Source organism: Nipponia nippon, unplaced genomic scaffold, assembly GCF_047370975.1.
Source record: "Nipponia nippon isolate SJK-2023a ecotype South Korea unplaced genomic scaffold, ASM4737097v1 scaffold_14, whole genome shotgun sequence".
Lineage (NCBI taxonomy): Eukaryota > Metazoa > Chordata > Aves > Pelecaniformes > Threskiornithidae > Nipponia > Nipponia nippon.
Window position 1 is genome coordinate 2,912,469 of NW_028262330.1, and position 19,772 is coordinate 2,932,240.

The 19,772-nt window shown below is 43.9% G+C and overlaps 1 protein-coding gene across 3 annotated transcripts in view; it reads left to right on the forward strand.

Annotated features, from left to right (window-relative positions):
* The first annotated feature begins 266 nt into the window (after positions 1-266).
* The window catches only part of ABCC3 (ATP binding cassette subfamily C member 3), a 51,448-nt gene continuing 31,942 nt past the window's right edge, over positions 267-19,772 (forward strand). For all 3 annotated transcript variants that reach the window (XR_015703195.1, XM_087750654.1, XM_087750655.1), the window contains exons 1-4: positions 267-376; positions 15,906-16,082; positions 16,999-17,124; positions 18,019-18,156. Coding sequence is in view for 2 of the 3 variants with exons in the window: in XM_087750654.1 (XP_087606780.1) it covers positions 347-376; positions 15,906-16,082; positions 16,999-17,124; positions 18,019-18,156 (471 nt within the window). In the remaining variant the exon portion in view is untranslated. The remainder of the gene's footprint in view (positions 377-15,905; positions 16,083-16,998; positions 17,125-18,018; positions 18,157-19,772) is intronic.

A 19,772-nucleotide genomic window follows, 5' to 3' on the forward strand; every position in this document is an offset into this window, starting at 1 on the left:
TCTCCCTCCCTGTGACACCAGCCGGGCGCCTTTGAGGGGCTGCCACAGCGGGACCCGTGCCCTGCCCAGGCTGCCCCGTCGCCTGGGGGGAGGCCGCGGGCCTTCTGGCGGGCGCCTCACGGCCTGAGGAGGCGACGCGGCCCCGGCCGGCGCCTCCCGCCCTGAGGGGGCGAGGGCAGCGGGGCGGTGGCGCTGGCACCTCCCGCCGCCGGCGGGGAGGGCGGGACGGGGCGCGGCCGCCCGCTCCTCCCCGCCCCCGGCCCGCCCAGGAGCCAAGGCGCCGGCTTCTGCCCCTCTTTGGTGCCCGGCGTGGGCCTGGAGGAGACTCCGCGCCCCTGCCGCGGCCATGGAGGCTTTCTGCGGGTCCCGCTTCTGGGTAAGCAGCGCGGCCGGCGGTGCCGCCTCCCTCCCCGCCTTCCCGCCCCGTGGGCTTTCCCCCGCTGAGGAGAAAGTTGGACGGGGAGGTTTGCGCGGAGGGGCCGGGGGGAAGCGGGGACCGGCCCCCTCGGCGCCGGCGGCGGGGCTTGCCCCGGGGCGGAGGAGAAGCGCCGTGCCCCGCTCCGCCGCCGCGGGGAGGTTCCCCACGAAAGGGGCCGTGTGTTGGCCGCGCCGGGTCCGAGGGGCCGGAGCGGGCCGGGAAGGGTCGGTCCTGCGGCTTCGGAGGGGCTGAGCTGCATCTCTCCCTTGCCTGCCGGGCCGCGGGGGCTGGCCGTCCCGAGAGCCGGCTGGTGCGGTGACTCCTCCGGCAGCCGGCTGAGGAGCAGGGCCGCTAGCGCCTTGCTTGTTCGCGATTCAGCATCTCCAGGCCAGAGCCGAGGCCCCAGGGGACCCCAGAAGACCCCAGGCCATGCCACAGCTCCCGCCTTCCTGCAGGAGAGGTGGTGTTTCTTGTAGCTCTCCTAACAGCTGTAGTCCACCTCTGGACCTCATAGCGATGAACAGGGCCATTCCCTTCTTCTGAGGGTCCTGGTTTAGTGTTGCTGCTGCTCTTCAGAACCCTTCTGATGAGCAGGAAAGTGCTTCCTATTAAGTGTTTTGTTACTGCTAAAAAGCGATGGGCTCACGGCAGCCAAGGGTGGTCACAAGCCTCAGAGGATTGCAATGACTTATGTTCGTATTTAGAGCCGTCAGCCTTTTGGAAAGGCTGATTGCAGCAGGCATTGGGTTTGTAAGCAGAAAAGTTTGGAAACTGCTGCCATGGTCTGCTCTGACGGTGAAGCGTGTAAATGCTGCTGCAAGTACTTGGTGCAGTATTTCCCCACGATACATGGGGAAGTATGTCCCCAAGACACATGCTGCTTTCCTCTCAGTGCTGTGTAGGCAGGTGCTTTAGACTGTATGAAGCCATGGGTGTTTGGGCATGTATGGTGAATCTGGAACTGCCCTCCAATAAATCGCAGTTTTTGCATGTGCCTTTCTCCTGTATTGATGTAGCTCAAGGGAGATTTTTTCAAAGAAGGATGAGCAGGAATGAAAATGCATGTCTGAAGAGGAATCACTGCTAGAAAGCTATTAAAGGACAACACAAGCAATTGGCCACGAGGACTTAATGCTGAGTTCCATCTTCAGATAATTAGTTCTCTTTCAAAAACTGTGCCATCGTTACTTTTTAAAAGAGGACTTAGGCTCCTAAGCCCCTTGGTTACTTTTCTTTATTCAGTTTCAGGTTTAATTTCCAAGCGCTCTGCACACTCTCTGCTACAACAGTTGGCAGATAAGCTTGCTCAAACAAGTATTTTCACCTCTTACTTCTACGATAAACACTCATAGAACAGGAACAAGCACAAACAGATCAACACTGCTCACTAGTTTATTGACTGCCTCGAGAAGCATGTCTTAGCTTCTCAAGGAAGGCTTGTAGTGCAATTGCTCTTCGTGGCCAAAGCTTTTGATAGCAGTTTATTGATACATTCATGTAAAATGTTCCGGCAGTTTTGCTGGTTTTAAGTATGAAGTAAATGTATGATTCCGTACTTTACGCAGTACTGTTAGACGCGGGCACGGTACCCCTTGCAGTGCTCTGTCTGGTCTGTGCTACTCTCGGGTAGCGTATCGTAGTTTTAATATTACCAAGGCTTTTCAAAACTAGATTTGCAGGAAGTAATATAAAGGTAATCCAGGGAAGATATTTTAATTAATAAACATTTATTTACAGGATAAATGATGAAGAGATCTAAATATGTTTAACAAAACATAAATCATAATTAAAAAAATATACCTTCAGCCTTGCTCAAAGTAATGGTTCAAATGTGATTAATGCCAGTTGATCTGAAACATGGTAGTTTGGATTGGCAGAGGAATGCATTTTCTGTCTGAGTCTGTGAAGGAAGATGTCAGGCATGTGTTACAAGGCTCTCCAGAAACTTCTTTTTTTGTGTAATTATCACATACTTACACCTCAACATAAAATATTACTAAAGAATAAATGGGGACTGATTGAAAAGAGACGAGCAGTGTTCCTTAAACAAATGGGCAAACTGCGCAGTCAATGCAGGCCTGTTCTGTCTCTTCAGAATGATCCAGAGTTGTTTAGAGTCACAACAACCTTCCGTCTGTATAATTGTTTTAAAAAATGGTACTCAATGACTGTGTGAAATGGCACACGTGACCCAGTGACCAGCAGATTGAACTCGGTGACCAACAGTCTTACACCCTAGTTTTGGTGGTCGGTGGTGTTTTCTCTGGGAACAGGAGTGAATACAGTGAACTGATTTTATGAGAGATTTTAAGTGATGACCGTGTAGATGACAGTCACCTTGAAATGATTTGCTGTGCAGATATGCAGTTCCATGAGAAAACCTAGGTAGAGGCTTCTTTTTGAAGTATGTCCACAAAAGTTGGGGTTTCTCGTGCTGCGGTACACTTGGAGAAGGGAGAACAAGGTGAAAGGCAGTTACTGGCCTGCGCAAGCAAGCTAATGGTGTTCGGCTCTGCAGTTCAGATCAGGAACTTGATAAAATGTGAAGCAATATTAATGTTCACTTTTTCATAGCTGATGAACTTAGACTCCCCATTTTTTTGTCAAAGAAAATATTGATATTTTTGGAAGCTGAATGACATGTTGGGGTCAGTTTTAAAACTGTTTAGAGCAAAAGGAAACATGCTGTTCCAATTTAAACAGTTCTTTGTTTTGGAGTTTACACCAACTATAATACTTTTCAGTATATTTCAGGTCAGAATCAAAACAAAACAGTTCAGAATTAGTTCATGAAAATGTTTACATTGAAATATATCGGTTTTAACAGATGATTGATTTATCTTGGATTTTTTTCGCTTATCAGAAGTGTTTCAACTCTTCACCTTGACGTAGGGTGGGGAATTTTGCTGGAAACGTCAACAGGTTGGGTTTTTTGTGTTTGTGCAGAGTTTCCTGTTCAACCCATTTTAGAAATAAGAAATTAAAGGAAATGTTGTTGGTCACATTAGAAATCTATAAAAGCTTCTGGCTTCCAGCTACTGCTTTACATGTTGAACACGGAATCAGCCAATGACTAATACAAATACAGGGTGTGTCTGTGTGTATATATATGTATATATAACTGTGTGTGTGTGTATATAAAACTGTGTGTGTGTGTGTACATATATATATATATATATATATATATATATATATATATATATATATAAAAATAACAGTGGAACAACCATAACATTATTTTTTCAAAATGCAGTATGAACAATCTCTTAATCTGAACACTTGAAAACATACTGCCTACTTTAATTGAAAATCTGAAGCTAATTGTTAATATCTCCTAGCAGCGTTCCCATCCTGAATGCCCTTCCGGAGGAGATGGATGCGATAGCGCATACTCACACAAGGCAGTCCTTAGGTGTGTTATTTACTGTTGCCCATAATTACCTCCTATTTATTGTGTCACACATTTACTATGTGGCAGTAAGTGTGCTACATAGGCATGCCAATTAATGTGACCCACAATCTGTGTACCTGAGAAGTAGATACTGGTGAATTATCACTTATTTGTTGCTTAGTGCTCCGCTGTAGTAAAATGTGAGCAGTTCTTCCGAGAGGAGAACAAAGTGATCTCCTAGGGAGTGTTTGCTGCAGAAGTGTTTTGGCTTAGCGACTAAACAACAGGAGCTTAGAAAACCAAATTCCGTTCCAGCGTAAAGACACGTTGCCTCTCGGTGGCTCAGACTCGCTGGGTAGGAGATGGCACTATGGCTGCTGTGAGGATAAATCCTTAAGCGCTGTGCCGTACTGGGTACTGTTGGGATGATGGGTCATATAAGCACCTTAGCCTACAGACAAAGTGCCTAGGCTTAAGCAGCAGCTTGTGGTTTTGGTGGTGTGTTTTGGGTTTTTTTTAACGGCATAAATAGGAAATGGGAGGACAAGTGGTAGAGCACTTCAAAGGGGAGATCACAACTTTTAGTCAATTATGGATGAGATCCAGGCTTGTTCCTTTTGATCCCGCTTAGCTGACAGAGCTCAGTTGCCTTGCCTACCCTGTGTCTTGGTTTCCTGACAGATATCTTTTTTTTTTCCCCCGTCCCACGTGGAGTGCTGGCTCTTTCTTCATCCAGAGGCTCTTGAGTAATTCAGCAGGAAATTGCAGCAACTCTCAAAAGTAAACAATACCTCAGTCTTGTCTTTGGGATAGTCTCATACAAGCACCCTTTTAACCTTTAGGTTTGTAGATATTCCTTCACCGTGAGTCCCTCTGTGAAATTTTAGTAGATTTGGCCTAAAAGTCGTGCTGCTCTCTGAAGATGCAGCTTCCTGCTCTGTTGGCTCCGAGTGCCACCACCCTCCTCTCTGCATAATTTCCCTTTTTGCTTCATCATGTGTCATGTTTACACTTCTTGTTGTTCAAGATGACTTAGGATAGCTGTAGTAAGGAAGAAATGTTTCTTTCAAGGAAGATGACAAACAATGTACTTCTTGTAACGTATGTACGAGTTTATTTTAAAAACCCCACAACTTACGCGATTTGGCCCTAAATTAATAATAAAACATCACATTTCAATTATTCTCTTATATTTTCAACTAAATTAGTTCCAGCAGAGAAAAAGTGAAGTGAAAGGTGGTAGCAGGTCATTGCAAAAGAGAGATGCTGCAGTAAGGTGGTATAGTCCAGACTGGTTGTTCTTTATATATTAGCTTCCCCTTCTACCACACTGTGATAAACACAGACTGCTCAGTGTTTATAGATATTTAAATGTGATGCAGATCTCCACATAATCTTTAACTGCATCCAGCTTCAGATAACTGAGTTCCACTTCTATAAATCTCTTCACAAACGATCACATCAGGTATCTGTGTTCTTTCTCACGTTAGGTAAGAGATCAAAATAGGTAACTTTAATGGTATCTTCAGACATCAGATCTATGAAGTTATGCTCTCGCAAAGGGTAGCTGTGTTGGTAACATCCTGAACTTAAAAGCAATTAAGTACTCAAGCTCAAATCCTCCAAGATTTTAAGATTCTTGAGTTGAATGGAAGCTATTGCTAAAAGATTTGGGCCTCAGATTCTCAATGTCAAGAGCAGTATAAATACTTATCATTAGATCTGGAGTATTATCCAGAACCTATTATCATTCATCTGTGTGTAAACGGCATAACAGACTGTATTTGAATCTGTTTGGGAAAGACAAAGTCTGGATTTGAGAGTTGTCGGCAAAACTTAATGCCAGAGAAAGCTGCCAGTATCAAGGATTTACGGAGTCGTTCGATGGCAATGTCAATTAATGAAGCTCATGAAAATGGCATTCATTTCGGTAGAATATGCGAATGATTGCTCATGTTTTTCAAGCAAAGCAGTCATTGCTATTTCCTTCAAACCAGCACACTGATGGGTCAAATGAACAGCACAGTCCTCAGCGCAGGAGAATGGGGGCAGCAGTTAAAATTGTCACCACCAGCATCTGACCAGCATGGTTGAGTCCCTTCTGGAAATTCCCATTTGGAAATCTGGAATTGTAGGAAAAAGGATTTTTAGGAAAAAAACACCCAGGGGTAGAAGAATCTTTTTTTTTTTGCCAGGGTGCACTGTGGCTTTGTGGGAGATGCTTCACAAAGATCTTCTGGACAGAAAAGCCTGCTTGTCCCTCCCTTCCATGTGTTTCCTGGGGGTGGGACAGTAAAACTTGAGGATGCTGTGAGATGGGGCAGATGGTAGGGAGGCAAGGTCCCACCTTGCTTTAACGGAGGATTAAAGCCCCACAGGGAGACTTTTTCTCTGTAGCAAACCTCAAGGTCATATCTTTTTCAGTTTTCAACACCACTGTTCCTCCCTGGTCACAGCGCTGACCGTTGTCGCGTAAGCGACAGAGCTGGTAGATGTAGTGTCTGGGACTTAGGGATACCATGAAGTTTGACTCCTGAAAAGAAATAATACCTGAAACAAAATCTGAGTCGCATGAGGAGCTCCTTAAAATGGAGCTTATTTAATCGCTACAGTTAAGAATATAAAGCATTTTGAGATAGGCCTAACCTACCTGGTAGGCAAATTGCTGTGCCACTGGAGATATAATCCTTTCCTTTCTGCATGTGTAAATTTGTAATGTATTAAAATGAAGAGACTATTACTGTTTAAAATTTAATTTTAAAAAAATTCCTTTGAGAAACGTATTAAATGGGATCTTTGATTTTTCCAGTAAGCTGATGCTCCATTTGTCTCCTGATACTGCCGTTGATATGATGGGCCATTATCCAGTTGCACGTTATTTGGCTGAGCTGGAGGAGAGCGGAGCGGCAAGCAGCCAGAGACCTTCCCAGGAATGCGTTCAGGCTTTTGTACAACCAACAGCCTTGATTCCGTGCTGGGCCTGTGTGAGCTGGCACCTTGTCCCCGTGCCATCTCACGGCAGCACGAGAGGTGAAGTCAGTGCAGTAAAACTTAGATCGTTTATAGTAATGTCACGTGCCAGTGTCGTACAGCTTTGAACTAGAACAGAATAAGAAATGAAGGAGGGGGAGAAGAAAAACTATTTCACAGGAGTTATTTCAAATGTCAAAGTAATTTAGCTCCAGAAGTAATAATATCTATTTTCTTTCCAAAACTTTCTGAGAATACAGAAATGCATTTGACACTTGTGCAATTAAAAAAAAGAAGCCTACTTCTCATCTCTTCCTTTGGTATCTCTCCTTTCCCCCCTAGTTGAGTGACTTCTGTTCTAGAATCTCCCTCACCTCTTAGACGTGCAATTTTTTTCATTTCCCTGTGTTATTATGTACATTTGGAAACACGGAAAAGTAAAAGGGGAAAACCCTCCATGTTCTGGATATCATCTTTTTATTATGGTAAGGGGAGGTGGGAGCAGGCAAAATGAAACAAAAACCATTAAAAAAACGTTAGTTTTTATGGTTTGTCTCCTTTGAAAAAGCAAGATATATCTTCTGGGGGAAATAGTTTACTACTGGAAGATCCATCAGATGGAAAATCGTGGCCAGTGGTAATCTTCAGCTGCAGCAATGCTATTCTGTCTGCTGCTTTTTTTCCCTTTTTTCTCCTGCGCTGATAGAGAGTTGCTACCTCTTGCTTACATGTTGGTCACCTGCAAAAATTCACTTTCCGTGTCTAAGCCTCTTTGTGGCAAAGTGTGAAAGTTCTGGCTGCTTTGGGTATTTGAAGCATTGTTACTGGAAGCGTGTTGGGGTTGGGCCACTGCGGTCTTACAGCACGTCTTCAGGGATGGCGCTGCTTTCTTCATGCCAGCGCTGGCCGGGCAGATTCAGTTGCAGGGTGTTTGTACAGATCATAGTTAAACATGATTCTTTTAGAAATAAGGGGTTTCTGGGTGTCAAAAATCAAGTTTTAAGCTTTATGTTTACTTCTCTTAGTTGATATTGGAGAGAAGCTGCGCATGCAATTGGTTTGGGGTAAAACAATGTACCAGGACAGTTCTGCCTTTGCTCTGATGTCTCTCATTAACGTATTCCTTTTCCATAGTCACCTGATCCCATCTTTTATTTATCTCTGAATTTTTTTGGCTTCACAACAGCGAAGGCCAACCTTCACTTTAAGAAGGGAAGAGAAGAGAGAATAGCTGAGAGGGTGGGGGAGGCGTAGGAGCAGACGTTTCCCACTGATGCTACCTGAGGCGGTGCTTTGTGAGCTCTCTTTCTCTCTGAAACTACTGTCGTGGTTTAGGGCCAGGCTGGAGAGTTCACTCTTGTTCCGAATAAAAATGACTGAAATAAGTAGGTCTGTTGACAGAAATGAGTACGGTTTGTGCACATTAACTCTGAGAGTGTAGCTAGAGTGTGATGCTTGTCTGTGTTAGGTGAGCTTAGGTCAGTTCTGTGAGTGATAAACCAGGCTTAATCTTGGCATTAAAGCTTATTAACACCCGGGCTCTGTCTTGCCCTCTAGCCTGCTGCTGCATTTGACTTCTTGGCGCTCCCCTAATGAGTGTCCCTGCAGCTGAAGAATGTGACCAACCTTGGATGCTTGAGATGGCACGTCACCTTTCTGTCCTGCCCCACCAAACTCCCACACTGCTGTCGTGTTAAACACAGCCTTGACCAGCCACTAAAATCTCGTTATCGTTGCAGTCAATTTGTTGGTTCCAGCTCCCACTAGGCAGGCGGAGCGTCAGGGCAGCACTGATGACAATTTTTTTGTGACAATCCGTTTTATTGTATAGCAGCTCAACTGGATGGGCCAGCTTAAAATGGAGGCATCGGGGTGGGAAGGGGAGAAAATAAAGGAGGGACCATCTCATTTGCAGCTGTTTCAGCTGTTCCTACCTCTTCTCAGTTGAGCTACATTCATTATGATCCTTGGATTTACCCGGTTCCTTTTGACTGAGAGGAGATGGGATGGCTCAAATTAAGGATATTCCCTCCCACCCATCATCACACTGGGCTAAAATACAGTAACCCACTCCTTTATTCATACTTTCACAAGGCCAAAGGAAAGGCCTTTCATGATGCAATTAACAGAAAGTTTTCTCTACAACAGCATATAGCTTTTATCAATTCTGACAGATGGTCAGGGACTTTCTTTTGGTGAAAGGATGATCCCGTTTCCTTTTCCTCTCAATCCTGCTTTTGACTCATGAGCATTTGTACCTCTACGGTGGCACTTTGCCTTCCCCTCTGCAAGTCAATAAATTTCCCTCTGTCCAAGCAGGAAGACTGACTGCTACTAAAACAGCTGAAATAGATGAATTTTACTTTTACTTTAAGTGTGTGTGTCTTAGATGCAGATATTTCCTGTGGTAAACTTCTACTTTACTATGTTATGCTACAGATGCTTTTCTGAAAGACCTGTTTCCTGGGGTTGGATGACTGTGGCAGAATACGAACCTACCTTTTTTTCATCCTGCTTCATTTTTGTTCATGATGGCAGAGAAGCTTGGAACTTCTACTCTTAAAAACTAAAAAGAGAAGAAAAAGAAACTTACCGTTTTGTATATGTCATGGTTTAACCCTAGCCAGCAACTAAGCCCCACCCAGCCGCTTGCTCACTCCACCCTGGTGGGATGGGGGAGAGAATCGGAAGAGTGACAGTGAGAAAACTCAGGGGTTGAGATAAGAACAGTTTAATAATTGAAATAAAGTAAAATAGTAATAATAATAATAATAATAATAATATACAAAGCAAGTTATGCATGATGCAGTAGCTCACTGCCTGCTGACCGATGCCCAGCCAGTCCCCAAGGAGTCACTGCCCCCCAGCTAACTCCCCCCAGTTTTTATACTGGGCGTGACGCCATACGGCATGGACCAGCCCTGTGGCCAGTCTGGGTCAGCTGTCCTGGCTGTGCCCCCTCCCAGCTCCTTGTGCACCGGGCAGAGCAGGGGAAGCTGCAAAGTCCTTGACTTAGTGTAAGCACAGCTTAGCAACAGCTAAAACATCAGTGTGTTATCAACATTATTCTCATCCTAAATCCAAAACACAGCGCTATACCAGCTACTAGGAAGAAAGTTAACTCTGTCCCCGCCAAAAGCAGGACAGTATAACACCTGTCACTAAGCCCGTACATTGATTTTTTGGATGCTGGTCCACAGTTCTCAAGTGCATTGCATGGTTGGTACCATCTGTACCATGAAACTTCGACTCAAGCAATAACCTGTGACTAGTTACTCCACAACCACGAACTAGCACATATAGGCTATGAACTTTTGCAAGGTGTGTTTGATCGATTAAAATAAACCACTAAAGATCCTTTTACTGCTGGAAAAGAAAGTTCAGCGTCCTGCATGGTGTCCTTCACTAACGTAGATAACTATTGCAGTGTGCTTTGTAAACAGAAAAATGGTATTTCTGGTTATTAACCGTGTGGTTCATGCAGTACTATAAATGCTTACGTCCTCTCAACCGCCCCTTTTTCCCAAGCTGTCTTGTTGTGTTGTTGTAGTGGAGAATGGCATTATCTTCTGCCCTGCCTTAAGAGAGGGGTGGGAGGGAAGGTTGTTCACGTAATCGTGTGAAGGAATTGAGTTGTGCAGCAGTCACTGTGGATCGATGAAGCACGATACTCCTTCTGTGAGTGAGATTGTTCCTTTGGAACCTGTAAATGGGTGATCTTGCTCTAAAAAGACCATTTGAAACTGGCAGCCTTCTGGAGGCCTAGAGTAGAGTGCTTGTTTGCATTTGTGCTCTAAAATGGTTATTAGAGTTTGCCCCAAAGCGTTTACCGACAAGGACCAAGCAGAGGAGGTGGACAACACCTAGAAGTGGGAGGTGAGGCATGGAGAGGCTGAGATGAAGGCTGTGCTGTAGCCGATTGATTTTGGCGTTGTGGTTCAGAGCCACTGCAGAGCCATCCTCGTTCTTGGGAGGAGGCCGTGTGGTAGAGCCAAGAAAAAAACATCCTATTTTTATTCTTTTCCTTTTTTTTGCCAGGCTGTGCAAGTGAAACTCACTGGCAGGGTATTTACCAGACCTAGGGGCAAAAGAAGGGCAGGAAGATTCTCCTCTGCAGTTAAGTTCTCACTGACAATTTCTTCTACAGGAGATCCCATTCCATGTTTATTTACTGCAGGGAAGTGTTATTACTTTCAGTTGTTCACTTCCCTATCTTTTACTCTTCATGTGTACCTTCCCAGTTGGCTTTCCAATTTGATTTTTAATCTTCAATAATGTGCCAGCTAGTGATAAGTGACACAGAATCAGCGATACGGCATGTATTAACCTTGGGTAGAGTGTGAATGACGTCAACGCAATGGCCTTCACCTTCCCAGCAGATAAAGAATGAATTTGTGTTTCCTGTGCTTTTCCTGATTCCTTTTGCGCTATAACAACGTAGAGACAAACATGTATTAATTTATCCACGCAATGGAGATAACTGCTTGAGACTACAAAAGACATTGTTAGTCTTCCCTAGGGTTTGGGAGCTTTCTGTTGCCGGCTGTTTGAGGAGCATTACTGCAGTGTCATCTGTATGCTGGGTAAAGCCAGTGTGAGGCACTTTTATTATATTATGTATTATATATTATATATTATATATATTTTATTTTATTATATTTAACTTCTGTAGTGGAGTAGGAGTTGGTTTAGACTTAAACCCAAGACCAGAACCCCAACTGGTCTTTCTCAGCAGGTTCTATTAACATCATCCTTGGGGTTCGGGAAAGGCATAGACAGGAATTTCCCTGTTCCTGGTTTTCAGCCTAGCTTTAGGCTTTCTGTTCGTTCCCCCTTTTCTTTGAAAGCTATAAGGGATGATGTGCAGGAAAACCAAGATCTGTTGCATTGAACTTTCGTTTCCTTTAAAGGCATTATCAGTTTTAAGGGCAGCCTTTTAAATAGCAGTGTTCTTTTCCAGAGGGGAAAGTGTAATACAAAGTACTAAGTATTAGAGCAGATTTAATGTTGCTCAGAGCTTCCCCTGTTGAATACCTTCTCTTAAAAGAAGATCATGTATTTAAAACTGCTCATCTAAATCTAAGTCCTACTGCATCGATGGCCCTTAATAGTAGGGTTGTGTTTATCCAAAGACTGTGACTGGAGTGATGGGTATAATTGAAAGCCGCTGCAAGGCACAATGTCAATGATATTCTTAACTGATCAACAGAAAGCCCCACTAATTTGTAAATTTTAGACTCCAGGGAACCCCTTGTCTGCTGTGAAGCTGTAACAAGCATCTCTGATTTCTTTTGCCATGGATGTTGGCATTGCATTAAGTATTATTACAGGATTAAGTCAATTGTGTGCCCAGGGAGTTAGGTACACTGGGCTGGTTTTTCTGCAATGCTGTATCTCACCAGCAGAGCCTCCAACCCGATCCGTGATACTGCACCCAAGGAAATGCTGCTGCTTACGGACAGTTGCCCCAGAGCTCTTGGCAGTCTGGAGGAGCCTCGGAGCACAGCGGGAGCCTGGATTAGGAAGAGGTCACAGGTTACTGCCCTGAGGACTTGTTTCTGGGGAAGCGAGCTGACAGCGGTGTTAGCTGTGATAGACACGCTGGCTGTTACAGTTTCCCTGGAATGAGTTTCTTGGAGAAAGTGGTGTTTCCCAGCACGTGCTGCTGAGTATTTCCCCTTGTGAGATGCCTGTTGATGGGTCACCCCGGCCCTGGGTCACAGAGCTGCCTGCAGGGTGTTTTCAGTGGGCTTTCATTGAAGGGGACCCCGAGACAGAGCTGCGATGCACAGAGGAAGGTGAGCGGCTCTCAGGGCAGGACAGGGCCATGAGCTAAGGAAGGTGCGTGCTATCCAACGTCAGCGTATTAGACCTCTTTCAGTAGCAAGTCCAAAGAAAACCCTCAAGCCCAGGCAGCCTGAGGTGGGGATTTTCATCCTCAATCAGAATGGGTCACAAGAAGCATTTAAACTTGCTCTGCTTACCAGGACAGAGCTCAGAATATGGAAAGGCAAAGCCATATTAAAGCAGGAGCCCTAAAGATAGGAGCCAAAGAGCTGGTGTGTCTCTCCAGCCGTTGCTTCTTGTGTTTGTTCTCAAGGGTGGAGTTCCATAACTTTACTGCTGAATTGAAGGGTATATTTAGCAATATTTAACAATGTTGGCTTGTTCGGGATAGATTGTATTGAGACTTCATGTCATATTCTGACTCAAAATGAGTTGTTTGGGGTTGGAGTGGATGTTGGAATATATGCTGTCAGTGTGGTGATTTATAAAGCCATAAAGTGGAACTGTCAGCTCTGTGAAAACAGACGCAGCTTGGGAAGAGATGTAGTAAGAAAGGCAACTTTCAGGTTCCCAGATTTAAAAGTAGTAATAATAATTCATAGCTGAGTCCCTGCTACACGGCACATGGCATAGCAGCATGAGTCCACTGTGGTCCCGTCTTAGGGAGAGCAAGTGATTTGCATGGAATTACACTACTTAAATGTTTTAGTACTGTGTCTTCTACCAGGAACCCCTCTCACTGTATTCAAGGGTGGAAGGAGTCTGCTCTCAGAAAACACCAATTCGTTGAAAGGGAAACTTTTTACAGAAACAGATCCGTTCCAGGAAAGCTTGTTTGTCTGCTCCAGGGTGGAACTGGACCTGGGAAAACATTACCAAGATAGCCAGTAGTCAGGTCTGTCACCTTGGATGTAGGTTTCTTCTTCAGCCCACATCCCCGTTTCCCGTGTGCCATGGAAGCGGCAGGCTCTTGTTGGGCACTGGGTGGGTGCTGCTTCTTGTACTTTCACATAGTTTTGGAAAGGTTCCACTTTTATTCTCAGGGATAATTCAACCGAATCTCAAAATCTTACGTGGACAGAATTTTTGTTTTCTGGCCAGCCGCACTTGTACGTTCAGAAATGCAAGTCCTTTGCCTTGTTTAAATAAGAGTTAATGAAAACCTTTAAATGGCTTGGCAGCCATACAGTCTGTGTCTTGGATACAATAGTCAGCTTGTGTTCAGTCCGAAGTTAATGGACATCTGGAGCAGTCTCTAGGTTGCTGTCAGACAGAAAGCCATTTCTGGACAGTTTGGTCTTATAGGAAAGGTTTAAATTAAGAGTGTGCTTTTTTTTTTCCCCCCTCAATAACTTTTAAACAGAATCTTTGTTTTATTCTGTGCCGTTATTGCTATTCTTCCTCAGCTTTCCTTTTCCAGGATTTTTTCCAGCAAGCAAAAGGAGAACAATTGCAAACACGGTCAAGACATTGTTAAACCACATGTAATTTAAAGAGAAAGTTACTATTTTGTGAATAAATGATAGTAGATAAGCTCCTGCTCTGGAACTCTTCAGCTCCAAACGTCTAGAGGGCATCTCCTGCCCTAAGCAGGGTAGCTGCTAAGGGAGCTTATCATGTTAGAGATGCTGAAATGTTTTGATGATGAGCCAAAAATGGGTGCTCTTTAAATGTTATCTTCCTTTCTGGTGCCAGGGACCTGCTTGCTGGAGGAAAACACGGAAATAGTTTGAATGTGAGGCTGGAGTTTTGTCTGGTTTTGATCCTATGTTTGAATTGCAGTGTAATTGCCCCTGTGTTGTTGATTTGTGGCTGAAGTTTCCCCTAGGTCTGGACAAACCTGTTTAGGTAAATGGGAATGTTTTTATTCCCTGGCCCGCGCTGGGTGCTTGCGTGCCTCCAAAAGAGCCATTTCTTGGCTGGAGAGGCACTAACTCCGCGGCATTAAAGGGTGCAGCTCAGATGCGCAGCTAACGGATTTGTGCCACCCTTCACCGCTGCCAGAGGTTTCATTTGTGCCAAAGCTGAAGTATTGAGTGACAAACTTGTCACAGTCCAGCCAAACCATCCTGCGACCTGCCGAGGCTTTGTAGTTTCATTACACTTACGAGCTCTTTCGTGTGTGCGTGGACGGACGCGGTGATTCATGTCCCTGCTGACAGATCATCACTGACATTGAAAGATTGTCAGCAGATTGTGGCTCTTCAGTTCTCCTAAAATCAACCATTGCTTTCAGCATTCGGTCTCTTTTGTGTTGGTAAACAAAAGCAGACTGGAAATACTTTTGAAGAATTCACGTTCAGACTAGTCAGTTATTCATTTATAAGGGATGGGAAGAAGTGGCTCAGCTTAACTGAAACATACTTCTACTAAAAGCTCATACCCAAAAATAATTAGGTACAAGTAAATGATTCTAGTGCAGAGATAAGGCATATTTGAGCCACAGATATCTTGGTTTTATCATCTGCTTGTTAATGATAGTACAACAAAGTCATTTTACATTTCCTGCAAGTAAGTATCTATCTACCACGTTTAAGATGACACATCAGATGGTGAAATGCAAGTTGTGAATTTCCAGTAGGTTTGATTAAAACCAAGTTCCCCTTAACTGTACTGAAATTTCTATTTTAGTTTGAACTTGTGTAACTGTGTTTGCACGTGGTGCATTCAGATCCTTAGGTACAAGTTGCGTATGTGGATTGTGGTGTCTGAGGTCACAGATGAAAAGCATTGCTTGCGATGTTTGCAAGAAGACCCATATTCCTACCTCCCTGTTAACTACATTCCTTTTGCCTTTGTTTAGAACAGGGAAGTAATTACAGTTGGAGGCATATGAGTAAGAAGGACAAAATTTTAGTCATAAATGGAGGGGGTTTTCCCAGGTCAGCACACGGCTGATCTAAATCTGATCATTTCTCCAGTGCTGGACATTCTTGCTGGATGAGTTCTCAAGTCGAGGATTTTCCCTCAAGAGCTCTGTTTAGCAGTTGCACTCCAGGCTGGGAATGCCTGAGAAATGCCGTGGAATCAGCACCTGTAGCTAAGCCTTAGCAAAGACAGAAACACGAGGGGTTTGTCTGCTGCGAAATGTATGTCCAAATCTGAGATACAGGAGGGCAGAAGTCTGTCTTTCTAGGTTTTGCCCAGTATTTAAAGCTGTACTTAGCCCTTTTACTATAGCAGATTAACCACAAGTAGTTGGGGTAGGTATTTTTGGAAAGCTTTTACTAAGGCCATTTGCTAACTCCAGCAGAATTTGGATACCACTTCTTCAAGCAGATGTTCCAACTGGCAGCACTTCTGCCTCTCTATTAATAAATGTCTCATCTTTTTTTCCAGGATTCAAATCTTTCGATACACACTGATAATCCAGACCTGACACCGTGTTTCCAGAATACCATCCTAGCGTGGATCCCTAGCATTTATCTCTGGAGTGCATTACCCTTTTATCTTCTCTACCTAAAGCACAACAAAAGAGGGTACATCGTGCTTTCCGTGTTGAGCAGGTTCAAGACGGTAAGATCTCTTTGCAGTGCTCCACGAGTAATGTGCAGTTTTGAGTTTGTTAGCATTAGTTCAGTATCCAAGCAAGTGCTGCAGTAGGGTTTAAAAAAAATTCCCTCTGATTTATGGGGGAGCTGAAGAACTTGCTTATAGGAAGCAACAGTGTACGTACAGATTTCTGAGGAAGGATACCAAAGGATAGCTCATCTGTAAGGAAATCCGTCCTGCGAGCCCACCTTTCTGGGTAGAGGGAGGAGTTGATGGCTCTGCAGCAAAGAGTTCACCCCTTTGTTGAGCCAAAAATATGCTGCTTTACCCTTACTTAAGCTTTAAACCACTGGAAGCTGAAAAACAGAGACCTTAAGGTAGGTCTAGTGAGAATTCCTTCTCATTGTGAAAGTAAGCACAAGAAGGTATTTTTTCCAGCCACTCTACCCACCCAATAGCTATATGATTTCATCTGCGTCTTGTGCTTAAGAGATGGCTGGTGTCAACAGCACCTCTGGTTTATAAGTGGCTAGGTCTAAGGAAAGCAGGCAAGGCACTTTCCATAGGCCATGAGAGAACTGGGGTTATTCCTGGGGAAAAATTCCAGGCTTCTGCTTCAGGGCATGTCTGCCTTTAATCTGGGTGCTGCCTGTGTTTCCAATCAAAACTGAATAGTATGGGAAAAAAGCAGGTAAATACATGAGTCCTTCTATTGGTTGTGTTTGCAAATCCCTTGGAAAGCAGTTGGGATGAGATCCTTGGTTTGAGTGCAGCGGGACAGTTCCGTTAGCCTGACTGCAACTGATGACGGCAGCAGCGTTGTTCTGTTTACACAGCTTTGTCTTGCTGGGAATCTGTGAATCGTAACGGTTTTGCCAGCCCTCTGACTGCCCCCGGAGATGAGTTTACCAAATGCTGTTTTCTGTTTGACTGCTTTCAGCTGCTCGGTGTCCTGCTGTGGTGCGTGAGCTGGGCAGATCTCTTCTACTCTTTCCACGAGCTCCTGCAAAACAGAACGCCTCCACCGGTCTATTTTGTAACTCCATTGATCGTTGGCGTCACTGTGGTTCGTAGCTGTTTCTGTTTATTGTGACCAATAAGAATAACTCTTTCTTAGACAGGTGAAGGAGGAAAAGGGTTCCTTTGCATTCATTGCCTTATCCTGTACTCTTTTAACTGAATTATTAGTACTTGTATTACTGAAGCAAATTTTGCTTACCGAAAAGGCCACAGTTACAGATATCTCTCTCATGTAGATTCAGCTGTGTAAATTAAAATCTTTATAATGGAGAGATTGTTCTGCCTCCCGCCTTGCTCTCATCTGTTTCTCCAGGCTTGCGATCCAGGTGTGGAGGGAATTTGGATATGACTTTGCCTAAACAGAGAGATATGATAGAGCATGGCTTGTGCATTGTTCAGTATTGTATTGGACTTTGTAAAACCGTGTCTCTTATCTGGTGGTTGTTCCTCCATTAAACAGAAACCAGATTTGCTCTGCCTAGGGTGACAAACAGGCTTGTGGCTGTTGTATGAAAAATGAAGCGGTAAAATTGGCCAATTGAGTTTTTAAATCCCTTGGTTAGATTTTTTTAAAATCTTGTTTTCTAGACAAGTCATGATTGTCCATCTGGACTGGAGAAATGGCAGCTCTTACATTTGTTTAAAATGTTTGTAGCTAATATTTAATTGTGCCTAGCCCTAGGTACTAAGCCTGGTTTAAAAACTGAATTCTGGAGATGAGGCTCTGAAAGCAATAAAACCAAATTATTTCATAAAGTTATTCGCTGCTTTCCTTAGCTAGAGGAGGTTTTGCCATTGACTTCTGTGAAGTTATGATGGGGCCTTATTTCAAAGAGGCCCTGTTGTCGGTGATGACTGTAATAGCTGCCAACTGAGAGTGTGAATAAGGGGAGCAGTGGGATGGGATTGTGTTCACATGTTCCTGTATTTACTTTTACAGCTGTTGGCTACATTGCTTATTCAATATGAAAGGCTGAGAGGAGTTCAGTCCTCTGGAGTGCTCATTATCTTCTGGTTTTTGTCTGTGCTCTGTGCCGTGGGGCCTTTCCGGTCTAAGATCATGACTACAACCACACAGGTAACATGCCATCCTCATCCTCGTAGCGCTTGGAGAACAGGAAATGTAGCATTAACATCTCTGTGAAGGGAATGAATTACCCAGTTTGGAGTCAGATCTGAGCCCAGCTTTTGCCAGAGAGAAAGAGAAGTTTGGTTCCGTTGCCTTGACTCAGACTTGTGTAACTTGAAGGCAACTGGGATTTCTCATGCAATGTCAAAAAGCAGATTTCGCTTAGCCCAAGGCTATAATGGAAACCTGATAGACATGTGAGAGCTGTACCAACACTGTATATATATTTTCTTTTCCCTTTCGCAGCTCCCTTCCCCCGCCATGCTTAAATAGGGATGGGTAGTAATGGGAGATGACAGATTTTAATATGTAATGTTCCTTTTTTGCTTAGGGAGCTTGGCCACATTATGCAGCTCCATAGGCTTTCTTGTGTCAGTGCCTGATGTGCTGAGGACAGCATTTTGACTCCAACTGTGGCTCTAAATAGAGAACAGAAAGTTGGAGGGAGAGGAAAGAAACCTGGGCTGTTATGATTCCTGTTTGAAAACATAGCAGGTTCTCCCACAGCAAGGTAGTTATTATGCTTTCCACAGAAACAGATTTCACTAAGTAGGGCAAAGCAGATTGCTTCAGTGATTAGATCATCAAAGGCTAGGACTGAAAAAGAGTATCTGAGAAACATTAAGGTGATTGCTTCTCCTCAGTGAAATCAGTGTTAATTCTGTTCGGTGATTTCTTTTCTTTATACTTACTTTTTTGTAACTATTAGCAGCATTATCCTTTTAGCAAGGATTTCGCTATACCAGGCTGTTGTAAATATTCCAGCAGAGACTGAATTAAACCTTAAATGACAGTCTGTGCAGAACTTCTTCAGAAAATAGCTGCAATCCTGGTGAGACCCTTTCAAACGCCACTTGAAGTCAATTTTAAAACTGTAGTAGTGGTGAATCAGTACAAATATTGGACTATCAATGTTTGAATCCTTAATCAACTTAAAATAATCAGTGCAGAGCCTTAGAATGGGTATCGGTAACGTTTCTCCTGTTCTTGCAAATGCCAAGGACCAAATATTCTTTTTCTTGCACTTAAGGTTTAAACATTTTGAGTGAACAATGAGAGCATTCACAACTACATTAGGGTCCGAAAGTGCTGTATAAGGGACATACCCTCCCGGCAAGAAGTTTTGAGTCAACTGCGGACTCATATGAGTAGGAAAGGAAATATCTCCAGAGCAGATGGAACTGTTATTATGCAATACAGTGTTTTTTGCAGCTTCTTCTGAAAGTATTTAACGCTGACTGCTTGTCAGTGACAAGATACTAAAGTAAGTGGATGTTCTCTGATCTGGGTTGACAATTCCTATGCTTAAGACATGATCTTGCAAGAACCCCTGGAGGTAATTTAGAAGGATGTCATGTAGCCCTGATCCCAGAGGGTGTCTGCATGCAGCGAAGATGTATAAGCACTTTGAACTTGACATAATTTAATGAAAAGCTTGGAGATAAGCATGTTCTTAGGCACTTTTACAGAGTACGTGCATACTTTTGTAAGATAATTCCTGCTAGCAACTACTTTGCAGTATTCAACTGTAGAGGAAGAAAGGAATTGCCAAAAGAAGCTGTGAA